General features: G+C 45.2%; 1 protein-coding gene across 5 annotated transcripts; it reads left to right on the forward strand.

Annotated features, from left to right (window-relative positions):
* Positions 1-696: 696 nt before the first annotated feature.
* On the forward strand, positions 697-20,249 carry aass (aminoadipate-semialdehyde synthase). 5 transcript variants are annotated; one of them, XM_046352462.1, is made up of 25 exons: positions 697-821; positions 1,846-2,079; positions 2,491-2,667; positions 3,187-3,271; positions 3,643-3,710; positions 3,791-3,937; positions 4,095-4,173; positions 4,310-4,437; positions 4,928-5,076; positions 5,327-5,449; positions 5,883-5,994; positions 6,466-6,525; positions 6,929-6,996; positions 7,346-7,357; positions 9,250-9,371; positions 9,625-9,754; positions 9,932-10,042; positions 10,347-10,455; positions 10,746-10,886; positions 11,006-11,173; positions 11,306-11,401; positions 11,491-11,606; positions 18,348-18,436; positions 18,657-18,833; positions 18,993-20,249. In XM_046352462.1, exons 2-25 carry the CDS (start codon positions 1,861-1,863, stop codon positions 19,109-19,111), a joined length of 2,805 nt encoding a protein of 934 aa, XP_046208418.1. In that variant the 5' UTR covers positions 697-821; positions 1,846-1,860; the 3' UTR covers positions 19,112-20,249. The 5 variants fall into 5 exon arrangements, with proteins under 5 accessions (XP_046208418.1, XP_046208419.1, XP_046208417.1 ...); XM_046352463.1 differs by having other exon boundaries at positions 749-821; positions 1,849-2,079; XM_046352461.1 differs by lacking the exon at positions 697-821 and adding an exon at positions 922-1,102 and having other exon boundaries at positions 1,849-2,079.
* Positions 20,250-21,564: the final 1,315 nt, after the last annotated feature.

The raw sequence follows: 21,564 nt of genomic DNA on the forward strand, positions 1-21,564 counted from the left end.
GGGACACAGCCAGTTGAATAAGGGTGGGACACAGCCAGTAGATTAAGGGTGGGACACAGCCAGTTGAATAAATCCTTCATTTTGAAAGGAAAGCATCCAACAGGAAATGATGATTATTGCCAGGAAACAGAGACTGTGCATCATGTACTGTATTGCTACAGTGTGGGCAGTATCAGAAGGAAAGAGAGAGGCTGAGATCTAGTGAGGGAGAAGGGGATACAGGAAATGAGTTTAAAGAGTATTGTAATGACCTGGCTAGATCATAAATGAACAAATGTCCAGACAGAGGATTGAGTTTATGAATTCACGGTTTATCAACCCAACTCAATACATGCTACTGTTTGGCCATTGCCTACACCAAATAAATCAAGGATCACAGTATAAAACAACAGTGACCATCTCTTGTTAAGACCAAACGTAAGAGAGGGAACAATGGCTAAGCATGGTCTTAAACTTGCAGCGCTCCTCTCCCCAAATGAACAGCATAACTCATAACACACAGCTGTCTCTGTGGGTTGCTACAGTATATTGAGTAGAACGTCATTAGATATAGTCTCAAGTATTTTGTTATATTTTTTAAGAGCAACGGGGCTGGCAGGTAGGATTCAGTTTCTCCCAGTCTCTTGCCCACACTCCAGTACAGTAGGTGGCGGTAATGCACTGTAACATTGGATGCCAACCGCCGATAAACCCCACCGAAGAAGAAGTTAAGCACAAGGACAAGAGGCCGATCCTTTGCGTTGCGATGGGATTGGTGGGAGCAATCTGGGGAGATTCAACAGTTACCCCCTCCCCTCGCAGATCATCCATTACACTGACTGGTAAGGCATGGCCACTGTCATTATAACCTCATCTGATTGATATATATCTACGAATTCCGCAGGCCACAGCCTACATCGCAATATTCACTGTGCTGTGTATCCCATCCACGCCATATTCTTGTCACCTCTGAACGACACTGTAGGCTACCTTTTGTGCACCTAGAAAGACTTCCGCCACATTGCATATCGGACATCTGTGTGCGAATGTAACTGTTAGCTAGTTCTAGAAAGGTGGGATAGATATACTTGCCATTTGTTTACACTTTCCTCGAGTATTCGAGGTGAGTAAATATGCTATGTGTAGTTTGTCTTTACTACAGTATCCAATGCCTTTTACTTAGCTCATGGACATTATGCCTACGAGGGTGCTGTGCGGATAGGCCTGTTGATGATATAGATGTATCGTTATGATAAGGTTTTAGTGCTCATTATACATCAGCAAATCCATGTATATCATTTTAGTGTGTTTTGGCTCCCATCGTGCAATTGAAATTGTAATAGTTAACGTTCTCTCTCCATGTTGTCTGACGGTAGTGTTGGCTTGCTCGATTATTGTTTTGTGTCCTTTAGGTTTCTCTTCTGATGGGCTAGCCTACTGCAGGTTACTTACGCAGAAAGTGCAGTCTGCCAATTTCATAGCCCTCATGGGTGAGGTGGCTGTCTATAGGCCTGTGTAATTGTCTAATCTATCAATCAAACCTTTTGAAAAATCATGTAATGTGGTTAAGGTGCCTTGCAGAAATCAGACGAATTATTTGATGGGTGACAAGAGTATTCAATCGGCATTGTGTGTGGTGTGTGGCTGTCGTTCAAACTTCTAGCCTTTCAGAACTAAACCATGCGTTTCTGCTGGCTGTTGTGCAACCTGCCTCCTAGCAGACTAAACCAGACATTTTACATGGCCTCTGTTTGAAGGGCTCCTCTATTTGGATGCAGTGAATGTCATACTTTGTCTGATAATTTTGTGTCCGATCATTTATCACTGAATTGTTGACTGGCTCGTCCCTCTCACTCTTGTCTAAAGCAGTGGGGTATAACCATGTTGCGACTCCTAAGACACCAGGCTAGAGGGACGAGGAGCTGCCTCTGTGGCCAGAGGCGCTATGAGCATCACAAGAGCGTCATGGCCATCCGGCGTGAGGACATAAACGTGTGGGAGAGACGGGCGCCCCTGGCTCCGCGCCACGTTAAAGAGATCGTCCATGCTGGCCACAAGGTCCTCGTCCAGCCTTCCAACCGAAGAGCCATCCACGAGAATGTGAGTAAAACATACACACATCCAATGGCTGGTGATCACTGCCGTTGAATAAACATGCTCACAGCCAATGGTTGGAGATCAAAGGAGGCCTATGTTCAGCAAAAATAGGAGAAAAAACTGCACAATTTGATCTATAAATGAGGTTTATGTGATGTCTCTGGTTACTATAGGAGGACCTCTCCAATGTCTAGTAAACAACATGTAACATATTATTGTTTGAAATTAAGGTTAAGATAAAAGTATTTGACTATCAAAGGACTACTGTATGAACTTTTACGCAACTGAATAAAACTAAACAGTGTATTGAATGACAAATGTAACAATTTGGTTACGTGTTGGCAACTGGCATTGGAAAAGGTCTTCTGAACTAGCTTCTAAACGATTTGGACCTTTTTGTATGTTTCATTTCAGTATTATGAGAAAGCGGGGGCCATCATTTCCGAGGACATTTCCGAGGCCTCGTTGATCATTGGCGTCAAGAGTCCTCCGGAGGAGAAACTTTATCCCAGAAAGACCTACGCCTTCTTCTCTCACACCATCAAGGCACAGGAAGCTAACATGGGTCTACTGGATGACCTGCTCAAAAAGGTAAGGCCGTTGTTGCTCTATCCAAGTACGACCTTAAACTAAGAGTCAGACAGTTGTTCTGGGTCAATGGGTATTGTTCCCTAGCCTAAACAAAAAGCATGTTCACATAATGGTTTGGATGCACCTGCTGTGCCTCATCCATTCATAGTGATGGGGGCATTTATGCAGTTATATATCAGGATATTATTTTTGACGATATCTTATGGTTTTCAAAATATTGCAATATTATTTTTGCGCTTGTTGTCTGTACCTGCACCAAAACTTCCTTTTTTTATAGCTTGTTCTCCATCTTCTTTTATAAATAGGGAGCCAGTTTGTTTTCAACACCTTTTTTTTTACATTTCCATGACTGATCAAAACTTGCTTTATCGTGGCTCTCTTGTCCCTCTGCAGTAGACATATAGGTAGCAATATGTTTGGAACATCGCATCTTAATAAAATCACAGTATCGAAACGCAATACGTATCGTGAGGTCCCTGGCAATTCCCAGTACTAGTTCACATCCTCTGGTCTTTCTAGGAAGTGCGTCTCATCGACTATGAGAAGATGGTCGACGCCAATGGCTTCCGTATCGTGGCATTCGGACAGTGGGCTGGCGTTGCAGGTATACTTTTGTCCGACAACCCAAGAATACAGGTGACAGTCAGTCACCCGATGTGTTTCTAATTCCAAAGATCGTGTAGAACCCCTCCATTTCTTTGGCCTGGTGCTTTTGCGTTGTTTACACACCAAACCTGTTCTCAGAGATGATTAGCTCCTGAGGTTCCACTAGTCCGTACTGATCTTGGTAAATCTACATTTTGAATTGTTGTATTGCTGTCCTCAGGGCACCATTGTAAATAATAAAATATTAACACTAGCTGAATTTACACATTTTTCCCGTATGTTTCCCTATTTTCAAATGCCCTTTTGTCCAACATCTTATCAAAGCAGTGTTCCTACTTTGTTTCTCTTTTTCTATATTCTTCCTTACAGGAATGATCAATATTTTGCATGGTTTGGGACTTCGTTTTCTGGCGTTGGGACACCACACTCCTTTTATGGTAAGGATTTGACCCAGTGGAGTCCATGTCATTTCAATGCTTCCTCCACTGAACGTCTGCCATCACTTCCTGTGTCACAGCACATCGGCATGGCCCATAACTACAGGAATGTCAGCCAGGCCATCCAGGCAGTGAGGGATTGTGGGTACGAGATCTCCATGGGCCTCATGCCCAAGTCCATCGGCCCAGTGACTTTTGTGTTCACCGGAACAGGCAATGTCTCCAAGGTAGGTAGACCTAGTGTAACCCAAGACAAACTATGACTAAACCATCACCAAACACAACCTGTTCATACAAGTAGATAAAGGTGTTAGGAGGGTCAGTGAAAAGTGAATTCTACAACATGGGAATGCATACCTTCAACTACTTTCTCCTATAATGTAGGGTGCACAAGATATCATCAATGAGCTTCCTGTAGAATACGTGGAGCCTCATGAGCTAAAAGATGTGTCTCAAACTGGAGGTACTACATCCCCATTTCTGATGGGGTGCATTTGCATATTCTATATTTCATGCATATGATCTGTATTATCATATTAATGTATGTGTTCTGTTTAATGTTCACTGTGTGACACTGCTGTCTCTGTCTCTGGTTTCAGACATGTCCCGAGTGTACGCCACCGTTCTGAGTCGTCACCACCATCTGATGAGGAAGAGTGATGGTGTTTATGACCCCCTGGAGTACGAGTATCACCCGGAACTGTACACATCGCACTTTAGAACCAGCGTGAGTCTGCCTCTGCCTTTCCCTCTGTTGCAACCAGTTCAGTAAGTTCACCTGTTCCTGCTGCTCAGCCAGGAGCTGCGAGCCCTTTGACACAGCCACACTGCTCTGTCTGAAGCCTGAGCTGATTGGCTCACTAAGCACTCGTAGGGGAAATGGGGGGCCCAGCATGTTCTCCTATTGCAAAACACAGGTTATATTGGCTTATAGTCTGTCAGTGGGTGACCACCCTGAACAAGCTGAGATGTCAAATATGATTATGTAGATGGTAGGTTGTGGAACTGGGTTTGTTAATGTCTTGTCAATATGTTTTGCAGATATGTGGAAGACTAGTTGTCAGTGGTGGTAGAATTGGTTTAGGTTGATGTGGTAGCAGCTGCGGCAACAGCCATAGCGGCGGCGGCCATAGTGGTAGCAGTGGCAATGTGGGAGAAGTAGTGGAAACAATTGCGATGACAATGACTCTGTCTGCTTTTTGTCCTCCTGGCCTCAGGTGGCGCCCTACACCACGTGCCTGATCAACGGCATCTACTGGGACCCCCAGACACCGCGGCTCCTCAGGCGGCTGGACGCCCAGAGGCTCCTGACGCACGTCAAGCCCTCCGCCGCCGCTACGGAGGGATGGCCAGAGCTACCACACAAGTAAGTTGCAGGTAATCAGCGGCGCAATTGGATTTGCGATAAGAACGGGGACTATCTCAGTCAGAAGCCCGCTATAGGTGTTTGCGGTCAAAAGTCAATGCTTATCTTCAATAATGTTTACGTTCTATGGGAGCTCAACCAAAGAGTGTGGAGTGCAGTCACCGTGACCCGACTGGCCGATTAAATCTGATATGGACTCTACCTCTTTTCTTATCTTCCCTCATTACTTCCCATCTTTCTTTTTCCTCAGGCTCCTGGCGATCTGTGACATATCTGCCGACATGGGCGGCTCTATTGAGTTCATGACTGAGTGCACCTCCATCGATAAGCCCTTCTGTATGTACGATGCGGACCAGCACATAGACCACGACAGGTACAGACCAGGAGAGAATGACTGTTAAAGTCATGGAAGTCATGGAAGTTAAAGGCCGACCGCGGTACATTTATAGTGAAGGGGAAAATGGCAATCTTTGTTTTTAATTTACATTTTTGAAGACAATCGTGGTACAAATAATTGCTTCTAATACACCAGATGTATGTCCTTGAACGTGTGTGTATGTGTATACTGAGCTAGCCTGCAACAGCCCTTCCTGGAGTAGCTCAAAGTGCATGTTGGGTCTCCATGAAAGGCCATCATAAGACTTAATTTGTCTTCAATGCACTATTGAGTCTTCACATAGGAATGAATGTCCTGTGATCGATGGCATTGTCCATTCACATACAGTCATTGGTAGAAACACCCATACATAATGTGCTCCCACCAGGCCTTGCATATTATCTGATCTTCTTTGATTTTGTCTTTCCAGCGTGGAGGGCACAGGTATCCTCATGTGCTCTATTGATAACCTTCCTGCCCAGCTCCCCATTGAAGCCACTGAGTATTTCGGAGACCGCCTCTTTCCCTACATTTGGGAGATGGTAAGACCAGCTGCTGGGGTAAGGTGCACTGCTCCGTTAGTTTGTTTGGGGAGTGTGTTGTCTAAGTGTGGAATGCAGCCATACAAGCACACAACAGCATCTCAGGTTAAGCTTGTCCGTTCCAGCTTACCGCACTGTAGCTGCCACTGATTACTTGTCGCTAGTTACCACGGCCACAAAAATGTAAATGGTCTGTATTGTAAAAGTGTATGAAAACAAAAATGTACTTTTTTTTGTTCTTAATTTAAGGTTAGGCATAAGGTAAGCAGTGTGGTTTACGTTAGTGTTGGTTTTGGGTTTAAAATCAAATTTTAAGAAGAAATTGTAGAAATAGGCATGGTTTAGCCATAATTCAGACTTTGTGGCTGTGGTAACTAGTGACGACCCCACACTGTAGCTGCCAGTGATGGCTGCTTATGGGGAATTCTGTTCTTTACAGAATTAACTACTTCCCGGTTCTGTCTTCCTCAGCTGCCCTCCGATGCCACCAGGCCTCTTGAAGAAGAGGACTTCTCACCTCAAGTTAGGGATGTGAGTATCTCACACACACACACCCCTCTTACTCAATCATTTTTGCATCATGAACGGAAAGGCTATGGTCTTGAAACCTTGATGCAGCTTTACCGGAAACTAGTTATGAAATTATTTGCTCTTTGCATTGCGATAATAGCTAACCAAGATCTTGTTGTTGGCTGCATTGTGTGTTTTATGCTGAAGTATGTTGATTTCAGGAGAGTTTACAATCTGTATACATGTTGTTGTTGTTTAATTTGACTTTTGGACTACGTCATGTGACGTGCTGTAGTAGCGCAATAGACACTGACTTGTTTTGTCAGACATTTATGTTTGTCAGTTATGGCATATTTGTACATTTTTATTAATTTTGAAAGACATTGGACTTTGAAATGTTCTGTTAATGTTTCCTCCATTGAAGGCTGTGATAACGTCACAAGGAAAGCTTACCCCGAAGTTTGAATACATTGAAGATCTTCGTGAACGAAGGTAAGATTGCATGTCAATATATCTAGTGGTTTGAGAATGGCTTTCTTGTTTAAATGTCTTGTGTGTTTTCAGGATGATTTTGTGTGACTGTTATAACAAAACCGATTTTTACTGTTGAAGCCCTTGATATTTGAATGTGCTTTCTTTAATGTTATAACAGTTAAACAGCATTTATGTTATCTATATAATAACTGATCTGAGAATGCAGTTTTTGCACAATTGTATGCTAGTTTGGTAAGCTTCATGTTGTTGGCTTTGTGTTTTCCAATAAATACATCTGAAATTGCTTTGCTAAATATGCTTGTCACATGGAGGTAATGATGCCAATCTAAGAAAGACATCTCTAAAGATTCCTTGACAGGTAAAACATTCAGTAGGTGTCAAATTTGACATCTGCTACAAACTGTAGTCTACGACATAGCATTAGCATTAGCATAGCATACCTAGTGAGCAGCATAATAGATGCATTATGTGCTTAATAGCTGCTATTTGTAGCTTTTCCCCTCCCTCATTGTCAAGCTCAGGCTTTAGGGTATAATGTCTTCCACCCAGCAGGGAAAGCTCTATCTTGCCCCAGACTCAGGGCATTTCGCTACAGGCCATCAGGTGCCGTCTGCCGGAGTTTCCACTAACCCTCACCTTGTTGTTCCGTCCTTGCACAGTGCTCTCACGGTGTGTGCCAGTCTACCCCCGCCCTAACACCTTGCATGGCTAACGTGCCATCGCCGCTGCCGCCACTTCTACTGAGGTGCAGGAGTTCTCTCTCTCACTGAGGGGCTCTTTCGTGGGTAGACAAGTCTCTTCTCATTCTAAAACACCCCCTTCTGTGATGTGCATTCATTTTGTCATGCAAACAAGAAAATCATCCCATTTCCGTTCATTGTTCCCTCTGTCGCGAAATTTGAAAATCGTCCACCATCAATCATATTAACTTCAATGTTTTTAACCAAAATATTTGTTTACTAATCAAATATAAACTTGCATGCAAAAAGAGGACTCTTATCTCCCTTGTTCTTTTCACATAGACTTTGCTTTCTTAAACATTGTAGCTCTTTTCTAAAGAAGCTTTCTTCTACTGTGTTCATGTTGTGCCCTTTTCAAGGTTGTCTTAACAAGTAGCTAGAGAAAGGTGGTTTGCTCTGGTCTGAGAATTTGTTCATGGTTTATCTTCACACTGACATACTTTAACCTTTATCTGTTTGACCCTGACTGAACCATGACCCAGATGAGCACGTTGTGTTCAAAATTATCACTCAAATGCCACCACACTCAAGCCTCTTCAAGCAGGGTCAATCCTGGAGAGAGAGTACAACTAGAAATGGTGGTAATCCCTTCTTCATAATGATGATACTAAGAGCAAGGCTTCCGTTTCATACCATTTTGAGTGGTTTTTGGTTGATGTGTTGACCTTACACATTCACCTCTCTAGACAAGCCATGTCTCAGGATCTTAAGTCTTTGAATCCCTCTGATTGGGTATTGCTCTTAAGATATGTACACTTGAGGCAAATAGGCTCCTGAGGGGAATCCCCCGACTATTTTTTAAATTAGAGACCACCCCCTCCATTGTCAGTGGATGGCTTGCCGGACCTCGTGCCGGCTCTACATACTCTTGTGCACATGTACAGTGTCACGTCTAATTAGGCTGAGGCTGCCAATTGGATTCTGTGAGGGAGGGGGTATTTGGGGAGAGAGTGCTGCTGATTCTGAAGGTCACTGTTTGATAGAAGAGGCTGCCATGGTGACCTTTGGACTGTAGGGTGGCCAGTAGTGGAATCATCCGGTTTTAATTTAAATTTCATGTCTGTGTTTGAATCACATTTTGCTGAGTATTTGCTGATCACCCTGTTTAAAAAGAAATGTAAATACATTTCATTGATTGAATCCCATTTGAGTTTTGACTGATTTTAATATACTTCACCACAGTGCATCAGCTTGGTTTACAAAAAAATCTTAGTCCTTCATTTTTAGTGTGTGATGTGGTTGGGGGAACTCCCTCTTGTAATATTTTGTCAACCCCCCCCCCCATTGGTTGTTAAGTAGTAATTTCTTACAAGGATGCAATTAAAACTGTGGATGATTTATATAAAATTAATTTTATTGCTCACCCACATCCATCTCTGCTTGGTAAGCATATCACTGGTTCTAACTCTGAGCAAGATTGCTTCAGCTAATCATTGTGTGTGTGAGAAAGAAACTCCGTCTGTGATGACTTTATTCTGTGCTCACACTGTATAACCCCACATCCCCTCAGTGAGCAAGCCAAGATCATGAAGAGGAGTGGAATGAAGCGAGTGTTACTACTGGGTTCAGGTTACGTGTCGGGCCCTGTCATTGAGTATCTCACCCGGGACCCAGGGACTCAAATCACTGTTGGTAAGCCTCTGAAAAGGAAATATTCCCACTATATTCACAAATACCCAGCTGATGATGACTTCATTATTTAAATGTTTAACTGGATGCAATCTATTGTGTGTACATCTCCAATTATTTAATTAAATGTAAGGGGTGCCTCAGGGCTGAAGCCCTGGCCCATTTTTTTTGTTTTGTTTTTCAGCTTTAAATTTCACTCGTCTTTCACCCCTCCCATCTATCTCACAGCTGTTGTCCATGTCTTCTTGTGTTTTAGCATCAGTGTTGTTGACCCAGGCAGAGGAGCTGGCAGGGAAATACCCCAACACGATCCCTGTCATGCTGGATGTCACCAGTCAGGAGGGCCATCTGGAGTCCCTGGTCAAAGACCATGACCTAGTCATTAGGTACACACACACACACACACACACACACACACACACACACACACACACACACACACACACACACACACACACACACACACACACACACACACACACACACACACACACACACACACCTGAGGTGAATGTGCGGTGAGTGTGTCATTGTCACATGTACTGTGCTGTTTATGCCCTCAGTATGCTGCCGTACGGGTATCATCCTGTGATCGCCAAACACTGCATCAACAAGAAGGTAAACATGGTGACAGCCAGCTACCTGAGTCCAGCAATGAAGGACCTCCAACAGAGGTAGGGGAGAAGAGGAGATTCCTCTGGGTTTTAAAGAATGAGCAAGAGGGGTTGGGTTAGGGGAAAACATATCTATGTAGAAGTGGAGATTTAATGGTAAAATGTGTTTTTATCTTGTCTTGATGCTTACCGTGGGCTATTTGATACACATTTGACATAATGTAAACTACAGGCAGGCAGGCACCAAGACACTTGACCTAATTACTTGGCATGGTATTAGCCCGGATAAGCTAGTAGTCAAGTGTATTGGCTCCATGTGGGGCCGGTGTGGCTGAATGGGGTTTTTATGCGTGTTTCCCTCCAGTGCTGAGGAAGCTGGCATCACCATAGTGAATGAGATGGGCCTGGACCCTGGCATCGACCACATGCTGGCTATGGAGTGCATCGACCAAGCCAAGGCGGACGGCTGCACTGTAAGTGAAACGTTAGGAAGATTGTGACAGAGGCTAAACGTTTGAGTGATTTTGAGAGGAAGTGTTTGGGTGATTGTGGGGCTGTACATAATGCTTGATTGAGCGTATGTCGAAGAGATGACTGGCATCTTGTCAGTTTCCTTGGCAGCATTATTGATTGCGGGCCCAACAGATTGAAACAGTTTCTTTGATTTGTACATTGTTTGATGTAAATATGACCGTGTTGACAACATTGGGTAGATGTCTATGTGTAAATTATGTTGTAAAGCCATTTACGTGTATCTCCTTAGATTGAGTCATACAGTTCATTCTGTGGTGGACTCCCTGCACCAGAATGCTCAGACAATCCTCTGCGCTACAAATTCAGCTGGAGTCCATATGGAGTCCTCCTCAATACCATCAGCCCTGCCATCTTCCTCAAGGACAACGAGGTACAGTGGCCATCTAGCGTCAGCATATCCTCCCCCAAAACTTAACCTGAACCATAAGGGCGAGTGACGCAAAGCTGACCTTGGATCAGTGTTCTGGGGTAACTTCATCCTCTTCCCAGGTGGTGAGCATCCCAGCGGGCGGCACTCTGATGGAATCCACGGGTCCCATGGACTTCCTGCCCGGCTTCAACCTGGAGGGCTTCCCCAACCGCGACAGCACCAAATACTCAGAACAGTACGGCATCGAGTCAGCCCACACACTCATCAGAGGAACACTCCGCTTCAAGGTAGGTACTGCCACTCTACAACAATGTGGTTCTGATTGGTTGGAGCATGGTGCTGCTAACAACATTGCAACACTGCTATTCTTTCCTCCTGTCTGATTCAGTGGTCAGTAAATTGCGTGTCTTGTCCACCAGGGTTTCTCCCAGGCCATGAGTGGCTTTGTGAAGCTGGGTCTGATCAACACTGACCCCTGCCCCATGCTGAAGCACACCTCCGCACCTGTCTCCTGGGTAAGAATCCTGCTTATAACAACTTTATTACCAGCTCATGCCTCTTGGGCGGTTCTTTACCCATATTCTGTCTTTTCCCTGTACAACAGAAAGAGCTGCTGTGTAACCAGATTGGCCTGCACCCCTCCACCTCTGACGAGGCCTTCGAGGGAGCTGTTTACGACCGCATCGGCCAAGACCCCTTTAAAATGGAAACACTCAAATGGTGAGGCCCTTGTCCTAACCATAGCCATACACTGTATATGCATGACATCCATATCATCACACATCCCCTACCCCCCCTAGATACTACACATCCCCTACCCCCTAGATACTACACGTCCCCTACCCCCTAGATACTACACATCCCCTACCCCCCTAGATACTACACATCCCCTACCCCCTAGATACTACACATCCCCTACCCCCTAGATACTACACGTCCCCTACCCCCTAGATACTACACATCCCCTACCCCCCTAGATACTACACATCCCCTACCCCCTAGATACTACACATCCCCTACCCCCCTAGATACTACACATCCCCTACCCCCTAGATACTACACATCCCCTACCCCCTAGATACTACACATCCCCTACCCCCTAGATACTACACATCCCCTACCCCCTAGATACTACACATCCCCTACCCCCTAGATACTACACATCCCCTACCCCCTAGATACTACACGTCCCCTACCCCCTAGATACTACACATCCCCTACCCCCCTAGATACTACACATCCCCTACCCCCTAGATACTACACATCCCCTACCCCCTAGATACTACACATCCCCTACTCTCCTAGATACTACACATCCCCCACCCCCTAGGTGTACTACACATCCCCCACCCACCTAGGTGTACTACACATCCCCTACCCCCCAGATACTACACATCCCCTACCCCCTAGATACTACACATCCCCTACCCCCTAGATACTACACATCCCCTACCCCCCTAGATACTACACATCCCCTACCCCCTAGGTGTACTATACATCCCCCACCCCCTAGGTGTACTATACATCACCCACCTCCCCCAGGTGTACTACACATCCCCTACCCCCTAGGTGTACTACACATCCCTTAGGTACTACACATCCCCTACCCCCTATGTGTACTACACAGCCCCCCCCCCTAGGTGTACTACACATCCCTTAGGTACTACACAGCCCCCCTCCCCCTAGGTCTACTACACATCCCCTACCCCCTAGATACTTTTGGTCATGTAGTGTAAGTATGTGAACATCTCATTCCAAAATCATGGTCATTAATATGGAGTTGGTTCCCCCCTTTGCTGCTATAACAGCCTCCTCTCTTCTAGGAAGGCTTTCCACTAGATGTTGGAACATTGCTGCGGAGACTTGATTAAATTCAGCCACAAGAGCATTAGTGAGGTCGAGCACTGATTTTGGGATATTAGGCCTGGCTCACAATCAGCGTTACAATTCATCCCAAAGGTGTTCGATGGGGTTGAGGTCAGCGCTCTGTACAGGCCAGTAAAGGTCTTACACACCGATCTCGACAAACCATTTCTGTATGGACCTCGCTTTGTGCACAGGACATTGTCATGCTGAAACAGGAAAGGGCCTTCCCAAACTGTTACCACACAGTTGGAAACACAGAATTGTCTAAAATGTCATTGTATGCTGTAGCATTAAGTTTCCCCTTCAATTGGAACTAAAGGGCCTAGCCCAAACCATGAAAAACAGCCCCAGACCATTATTCCTCCTACACCAAACTTTATAGTTGGCACTATGCATTGGGGCACGTAGCGTTCTCCTAGCATTCGCCAAACTCAGATTCGTCAGTCGGACTGCCAGTTGGTGATGTGTGATTCATCACTCCAGAGAACGCGTTTCCACTGTTCCAGAGTCCAATGGCGGTGAGCTTTACACCACTCCAGCCAACACCTGGCAATACGCATGGTGATCTTTAGGCTTGTGCGGCTGCTCGGACATGGAAATCCATTTCATGAAGCTCCCGACGAACAGTTCTTGTGCTGACGTTGCTTCCAGAGGCAATTTTGAACTCGGTAGTAAGTGTTGCAGACGATTTTTACGAGCTATGCGCTTGAGCACTCGCCGATCCCGTTCTGTGAGCTTGTGTGGCCTACCACTTCGCGGCTGAGCCGTTGTTGCTCCTAGATGTTCCACTTCACAATAATAGCGCTTACAGTTTAGCAGGGCAGAAATTTGACGAACTGACTTGTTGGATGGGGACACGTTGAAAGTCAGTGAGCTCTTCAGTAAGGCCATTCTACTGCCAATGTTTGTCTATGGCGATGGCAGTGTGCTCTATTTTATAACCCTGTCAGCAATTGGTGTGGTTGAAGTAGTTGAATCCACTCATTCTAAAGGGTGTTCACATACTTTAGTATATACCGTGTATCAGCCCCCCCAACCCCCCCCCCCGGAATTAATTTTGGGCCATTCCGATTCACAGCTGATGTAACTGAGTCAGGTTTGTAGGCCTCCTTGCTCACACACGCTTTATCAGTTCTGCCCACATATTTTCTGTAGGATTGAGGTCAGGACTTTGTGATGGCCACTCCAATACCTTGATAATGTTGTCCTTAAGCCATTTTGCCACAACTTTGGAAATATGCTTGGGGTCATTGTCCATTTAGAAGATCCATTTGTGACCCAAGCTTAAACTTCCTGACTGTCTTGAGATGTTGCTTCAGTATATCCACATAATTTTCCTGCCTCATGATGCCATCTATTTTGTGAAGTGCACCAGTCCCTCCTGCAGCAAAGCACCCCGACATGATGCTGCCACCCCCGTGCTTCACGGTTGGGATGGTTTTCTTCGGCTTGCAAGCCTCCCCTTTTTATAATAATAATAATATATGCCATTTAGCAGACGCTTTTATCCAAAGCGACTTACAGTCATGTGTGCATACATTCTACGTATGGGTGGTCCCGGGGATCGAACCCACTACCCTGGCGTTACAAGCGCCATGCTCTACCAACTGAGCTACAAACAAAACAATGGTCATTATGGCCAAACAGCTCTATTTTTGTTTCATCAGACCAGAGGAAATTTCTCCAAAAAGTACTATCTTTGTCCCCATGTGCAGTTGCAAACCTTAGTCTGGCTTTTTTTATGGTGGTGTTGGAGCAGTGGCTTCTTCCTTGCTGAGTGGCCTTTCAGGTTATGTCGATATAGGACTCATTAAAATGTGGATATAGATACTTTTGTACGCGTTTCCTCCAGCATATTCACAAGGTCCTTTGATTTGCACTTTACATTCATCTCTAGGAGACAGAACGCGTCTCCTTCCTGAGCGGTATGACAGCTGCGTGGTCACATGGTGTTTATACTTGCGTACTATTGTTTGTACAAATGAACGTGGTACCTTCAGGCGTTTTGGAAATTGCTCCCAAGGTAGGCCTTGAAATACATCCACAGGTACACCTCTAATTGACTGAAATTATGTCAATTAGCTTATCAGAAACTTTCAAAGAATGCCAAGACATTTTCCACGCTGTTAAAGGCACAGTCAACTGAGTGTATGTAAACTTCTGGCCCACTGGAATTGTGATACTGTCTGTAAACAGTTGTTGGAAAAATGACTTGTGTCATGCACAAAGTAGATGTCCTAACCGACTTGCCAAAACTATAGTTGTTAACAAGAAATGTGTGGAGTGGTTGAAAAACGGGGTTTAATGACTCCAACCTAAGTGTTTGTAAACTTCTGACTTCAACTATATCAGCTCCTAGATACTACACATCCCTTACACCCCCTAGATATTTATCAGCCCCTAGTCCCCCAGATACTACACATCCCTTACACCCCTTAGATATTTATCAGCTCCTAGTCCCCTAGATACTACACATCCCTTACCTCCCCTAGATACTACACATCCCTTACCTCCCCTAGATACTACACATCCCTTACCTCTCCTAGATACTACACATCCCTTACCTCTCCTAGATACTACACATCCCTTACCTCCCCTAGATACTACACATCCCTTACCTCCCCTAGATACTACACATCCCTTACCCCCCCTAGGTACTACACATCCCTTACCCCCTAGATACTGCACTTCCCTTACCCCCTTAGATACTTATCAGCTCCTAGTCCCCTAGATACTACACATCCCGTACCCCCTAGGCACTACACATCCCTTACCCCCTAGATACTTATCAGCCCCTAGTCCCCTAGATACTACACATCCCTTACCCCCTAGATACTTATCAGACCCTAGACCCCTAGATACTACACATCCCTTAACCCCCTAGATACTTATCCTCCCCCAGATACTACACATCCCTTACCTCCCCTAGATACTTATCAGCCCCTAGTCCTCTAGATACTACATATCCCTTACCTCCCTAGATACTTATCAGCCCCTAGTCCCCTAGATACTACACATCCCTTACCCCCCTAGGCACTACACACACCCCCCCCTAGATACTACATTTACATTTACATTTAAGTCATTTAGCAGACGCTCTTATCCAGAGCGACTTACAAATTGGTGCATTCACCTTATGACATCCAGTGGAACAACCACTTTACAATAGTGCATCTAAATATTTTAAGGGGGGAAGGGGGGGTGAGAAGGATTACTTTATCCTATCCTAGGTATTCCTTAAAGAGGTGGGGTTTCAGGTGTCTCCGGAAGGTGGTGATTGACTCCGCTGTCCTGGCGTCGTGAGGGAGTTTGTTCCACCATTGGGGAGCCAGAGCAGCGAACAGTTTTGACTGAGCTGAGCGGGAACTGTACTTCCTCAGTGGTAGGGAGGCGAGCAGGCCAGAGGTGGATGAACGCAGTGCCCTTATTTGGGTGTAGGGCCTGATCAGAGCCTGGAGGTACTGAGGTGCCGTTCCCCTCACAGCTCCGTAGGCAAGCACCATGGTCTTGTAGCGGATGCGAGCTTCAACTGGAAGCCAGTGGAGAGAGCGGAGGAGCGGGGTGACGTGAGAGAACTTGGGAAGGTTGAACACTAGACGGGCTACGGCGTTCTGGATGAGTTGTAGGGGTTTAATGGCACAGGCAGGGAGCCCAGCCAACAGCGAGTTGCAGTAATCCAGACGGGAGATGACAAGTGCCTGGATTAGGACCTGCGCCGCTTCCTGTGTGAGGCAGGGTCGTACTCTGCGGATGTTGTAGAGCATGAACCTACAGGAACGGGCCACCGCCTTGATGTTAGTTGAGAACGACAGTTTGTTGTCCAGGATCACGCCAAGGTTCTTAGCGCTCTGGGAGGAGGACACAATGGAGTTGTCAACCGTGATGGCGAGATCATGGAACGGGCAGTCCTTCCCCGGGAGGAAGAGCAGCTCCGTCTTGCCGAAGTTCAGCTTGAGGTGGTGATCCGTCATCCACACTGATATGTCTGCCAGACATGCAGAGATGCGATTCGCCACCTGGTCATCAGAAGGGGGAAAGGAGAAGATTAATTGTGTGTCGTCTGCATAGCAATGATAGGAGAGACCATGTGAGGTTATGACAGAGCCAAGTGACTTGGTGTATAGTGAGAATAGGAGAGGGCCTAGAACAGAGCCCTGGGGGACACCAGTGGTGAGAGCGCGTGGTGAGGAGACAGATTCTCGCCACGCCACCTGGTAGGAGCGATCTGTCAGGTAGGACGCAATCCAAGCGTGGGCCGCGCCGGAGATGCCCAACTCGGAGAGGGTGGAGAGGAGAATCTGATGGTTCACAGTATCGAAGGCAGCCGATAGGTCCCCTAGATACTTATCAGCCCCTAGTCCTCTAGATACTACACATCCCTTACCTCCCTAGATACTTATCAGCCCCTAGTCCTCTAGATACTACACATCCCTTACCCCCCCTAGATACTTATCAGCCCCTAGTCCCCTAGATACTACACATCCCTTACTTCCCTAGGTACTACACATCCCTTACCCCCCTAAGATACTTATCAGCCCCTAGATACTACACATCCCTTACCTCCCTTAGATACTTATCAGCCCCTAGTCCCCTAGGTACTACACATCCCTTACCTCCCTTAGATACTTATCAGCCCCTAGTCCCCTAGGTACTACACATCCCTTACCCCCCTATATACTTATCAGCCCCTAGTCCCCTAGATACTACACATCCCTTACTTCCCTAGGTACTACACATCCCTTACCCCCCTAAGATACTTATCAGCCCCTAGATACTACACATCCCTTACCTCCCTTAGATACTTATCAGCCCCTAGTCCCCTAGGTACTACACATCCCTTACCTCCCTTAGATACTTATCAGCCCCTAGTCCCCTAGGTACTACACATCCCTTACTCCCCTAGATACTTATCGTCCCCTAGATACTACACATCCCTTACTCCCCTAGATACTTATCAGCCCCTAGATACTACACATCCCTTACATCCCTTAGATACTTATCAGCCCATAGTCCCCTAGATACTACACATCTCTTACCTCCCTTAGATACTTATCGGCCTCTAGTCCCCTAGATACTACACATCCCTTACCCCCTAGATACTTATCGGCCTCTAGTCCCCTAGATACTACACATCCCTTACCCCCTAGATACTTATCAGCCTCTAGTCCCCTTGATACTACACATCCCTTACCCCCCTTGATACTACATCCCTTACCCCCTTGATACTACATCCTTTACCCCCTAGATACTTATCAGCCTATAGTCCCCTAGATACTACACATCCCTTACCCCCTAGATACTACATCCTTTACCCCCTAGATACTTATCAGCCTCTAGTCCCCTAGATACTACACATCCCTTACCCCCTTGATACTACATCCCTTACCCCCTTGATACTACATCCTTTACCCCCCCTGGATACTTCTCAGCCTCTAGTCCCCTAGATACTACACATCCCTTACCTCCCTAGATCCTTCAGGTAGATATAGGATTCATTAAGCATATTGGTATAGCCTGATGGGTTAGTTGCATGGACGTTGTACTCATATCTTTGCCATATAGTTCTTAATTGTGTGTGTGTGTGTGTGTGTGTAGGTTTGGGATGCTGAGTAAGGAGGCTGTTCCCCATGCAGAGACTGTGCTGGCGTCACTGGCTAAGCACTTAGAGGCCAGGCTCTCCTTTGGTAAGAGAATAAATGTCTCTACTACCTTCTTCTTTACCCAATTTAGATTTTTTTTCTCCAGTTGGTCTCTTGACCAATCACATCAGCTCTGAGAAATATCTGATGTGATTGGTCAAAATTAGTGTAAAAAAGATTACAATTGGGCTGTCTGTGTAAACACAGCCATAGTAATTATTTCTCTCTACTTTCTATTACTGTGTCCTTTTATCCTCTCCTTCAGATGAAGGCGAGCGGGACATGATTATTATGAGGAACGATGTGGGCCTGCGTCACTCTACAGGCGAGCTGGAGACCAAGCACATCAGCCTGGTGGTCTACGGAGACCCCAACGGCTACTCTGCCATGGCCAAGACCGTGGGTTACCCTGCAGCCATCGCTGCTCGCATGGTGCTGGACGGTCAGTAGTCTATTTGTCTTATCGCATGTGTCTTGCCCGAGTTGTTGCCCGGCTTTACTGAGTATGACACACTTATTCCACCACCAGAGAACCTGTCATTTTGCTAAAGATAAATGTACAACCCTAACATGTACGTTTGAACTGGCTTTCAATCTGCAGGAGAAATCCGTACGAAGGGACTGGTGGTGCCAATGACTAAGGACATCTATGGACCGGCACTGAAGAGACTGCAGGAGGAGGGCCTCAAGTTCACCTCGAAAAGCACCATCCAAGAGTAGTAACTCATGAGTCATCGGCAGTGTCCCAATAGTGTTTGTTTCCTTTCCTGGCATCCTCCTCCATCTGCACTGATCCCCAAAAAAGACCCCACATTTTTTATTCTTCATTTAAATTCTTTCAGAACAGTGCAGATAAAGGGAAGGCGATTAAGAAAGGAAGCTATTTTAGTCATAACGCAACACCATGTGATATACAGCCAATCAGTGGCTGGGTACCAGGCCACAGAGAAACGGGATGCATCTCAATAGTCTCAAGTTACTTTCTTTGTTTGTCTCCTGTCCTTCATCTGTGCTGATCTGAGAAGGCAGGGTGGGGGAAGGCAATATGGTAGAAATCCTCAGGAGGACAGGATATGAGGGGAAGCAAGTTGTGGCTATTGAGATGCACCCTGAATTCTGGATGCTTTTGAAACAAGCAATCTACTTTGTGTCGAATAGAACCATTAGGTTGTATGTGAACAGTTTCCAAGCACTTTGCTTCTTTTTAATTAAGGCCGTACCATTCTTTACCTGGAGAACCACAACTCCCTGAGTGTCGTTATAACATAACGATCCTATAATCTGCACAGACCTTCTAAGCTAAAGCGTCTCGTCTGTCCTTGACCGTAACTTTTCCTGATGTTGATCAGCTGCTGCACAGTTCTGCTGATCTTTACATATTGATTTGGCTACCTGCTCATTGTAGATGACACTCAGACAATCAAGATGCTAGAAATATCAGGAGTGAACGTGTACAGTACCCGCTCAAAAAAAGACCAGTGAATAAGTTTGCGAGTGAACAGCACTAATATAATACTGTAGCCTGGACAGCTTGCTCAAAAGAACAAGTAGTTGTAGTCACTCACCAAGAGCCTCTGAATTTAAAAAACAACAACTGTTTTACTTTTTTACTCAGTGACCTGCATCACCGGTCAACCATAGCTCATACCTACCATGTCTCATTTTCGGGCAATAGTTTTAAATCAATCTACTGTATTTGTGTACAATTCATTCTAAGTAGTGTGCAGATATATATTTTAAGAACAAAAAAGATTTATGTTGAATCCTATTCAAAGATCCCAAACACTATTTGTTGAGTAAAATATCCAAGTGTATTTATTTTCTGGATTGGATATAAATGGTCTCCAGTGCTGCAACATATTGTTTCTGCGTAATTACATGGTTGAAATGTAAGATTGAGATGCCTATTTGTTATCAATGCCTATTTAAGCAAATAGATTATATTGACCAATATAATCTATTAATTCTATTGATATAGATATACAAGTACACATAGTCAGTGGCCAGTTTATTAGGTACACCTATCTTTAAAGTTATTTAACCAGGTAGGCCAGTTGAGAACAAGTTCTCATTTACAGCTGTGACCTGCCCATGATAAAGCAAAGCAGTGTGACAGAAAGAGTTACACATAAACACAAGTACAGTCAATAACACTATACAGTGGGGCAAAAAAGTATTTAGTCAGCCACCAATTGTGCAAGTTCTCCCACTTAAAAAGATTAGGCCTGTAATTTTCATCATAGGTACACTTCAACTATGACAGACAAAACGAGAGAAAAAAAAATCCAGAAAATCACATAGGATTTTTAATGAGTTTTTTTGCAAGTTATGGTGGAAAATAAGTATTTGGTCAATAACAAAAGTTTATCTCAATACTTTGTTATATACCCTTTGTTGGCAATGACCGAGGTCAAACGTTTTCTGTAAGTTTTCACACACTGTTGCTGGTATTTTGGCCCATTCCTCCATGCAGATCTCCTCTAGAGCAGTGATGTTTTGAGGCTGTTGCTGGGCAACACAGACTTTCAACTCCCTCCAAATATTTTCTATGGGGTTGAGATCTGGAGTGGCTAGGCCACTCCAGGACCTGGAAATGCTTCTTACGAAGCCACTCCTTCATTGCCCGGGCAGTGTGTTTGGGATCATTGTCGTGCTGAAAGACCCAGCTACGTTTCATCTACAATGCCCTTGCTGATGGTAGGCTTTGTTACTTTGGTCCCAGCTCTCTGCAGGTCATTCACTAGGTCCCCCCGTGTGGTTCTGGGATTTTTGCTCACTGTTCTTGTGATTATTTATATATATAGGTAAGGCAATAGATAGGCCATAGATGGGGAAATAATTACAATATAGTACTGTGTCAGACCCAATTTTGCCTCCAGAACAGGCAGAATTTTTCGGGGAATGGATTCTACAAGGTGTACCGGCGACCATACTATGCTCAAAGTTGCTTAGTTCACTTGTTTTGCTCATTCTAACATTCAATCGAACAGTAACTGACTGCCTCAATGCCTGTCTGCCTGCTTTATAGCACGTCACGTGGCCGTGGTTTGCTATGTCTGTAGAAATTTACAAGATTTGTGAACAGGGTGGTGTACCAAAAACTGTCCACTGAGTTTATATCTGCTCGCAGAACATATTGGGGTTTTCTTGTAAGATTAAACCCTTAGCAGTTG

This window comes from Oncorhynchus gorbuscha, linkage group LG06 (genome assembly GCF_021184085.1).
Source record: "Oncorhynchus gorbuscha isolate QuinsamMale2020 ecotype Even-year linkage group LG06, OgorEven_v1.0, whole genome shotgun sequence".
Taxonomy (NCBI): domain Eukaryota; kingdom Metazoa; phylum Chordata; class Actinopteri; order Salmoniformes; family Salmonidae; genus Oncorhynchus; species Oncorhynchus gorbuscha.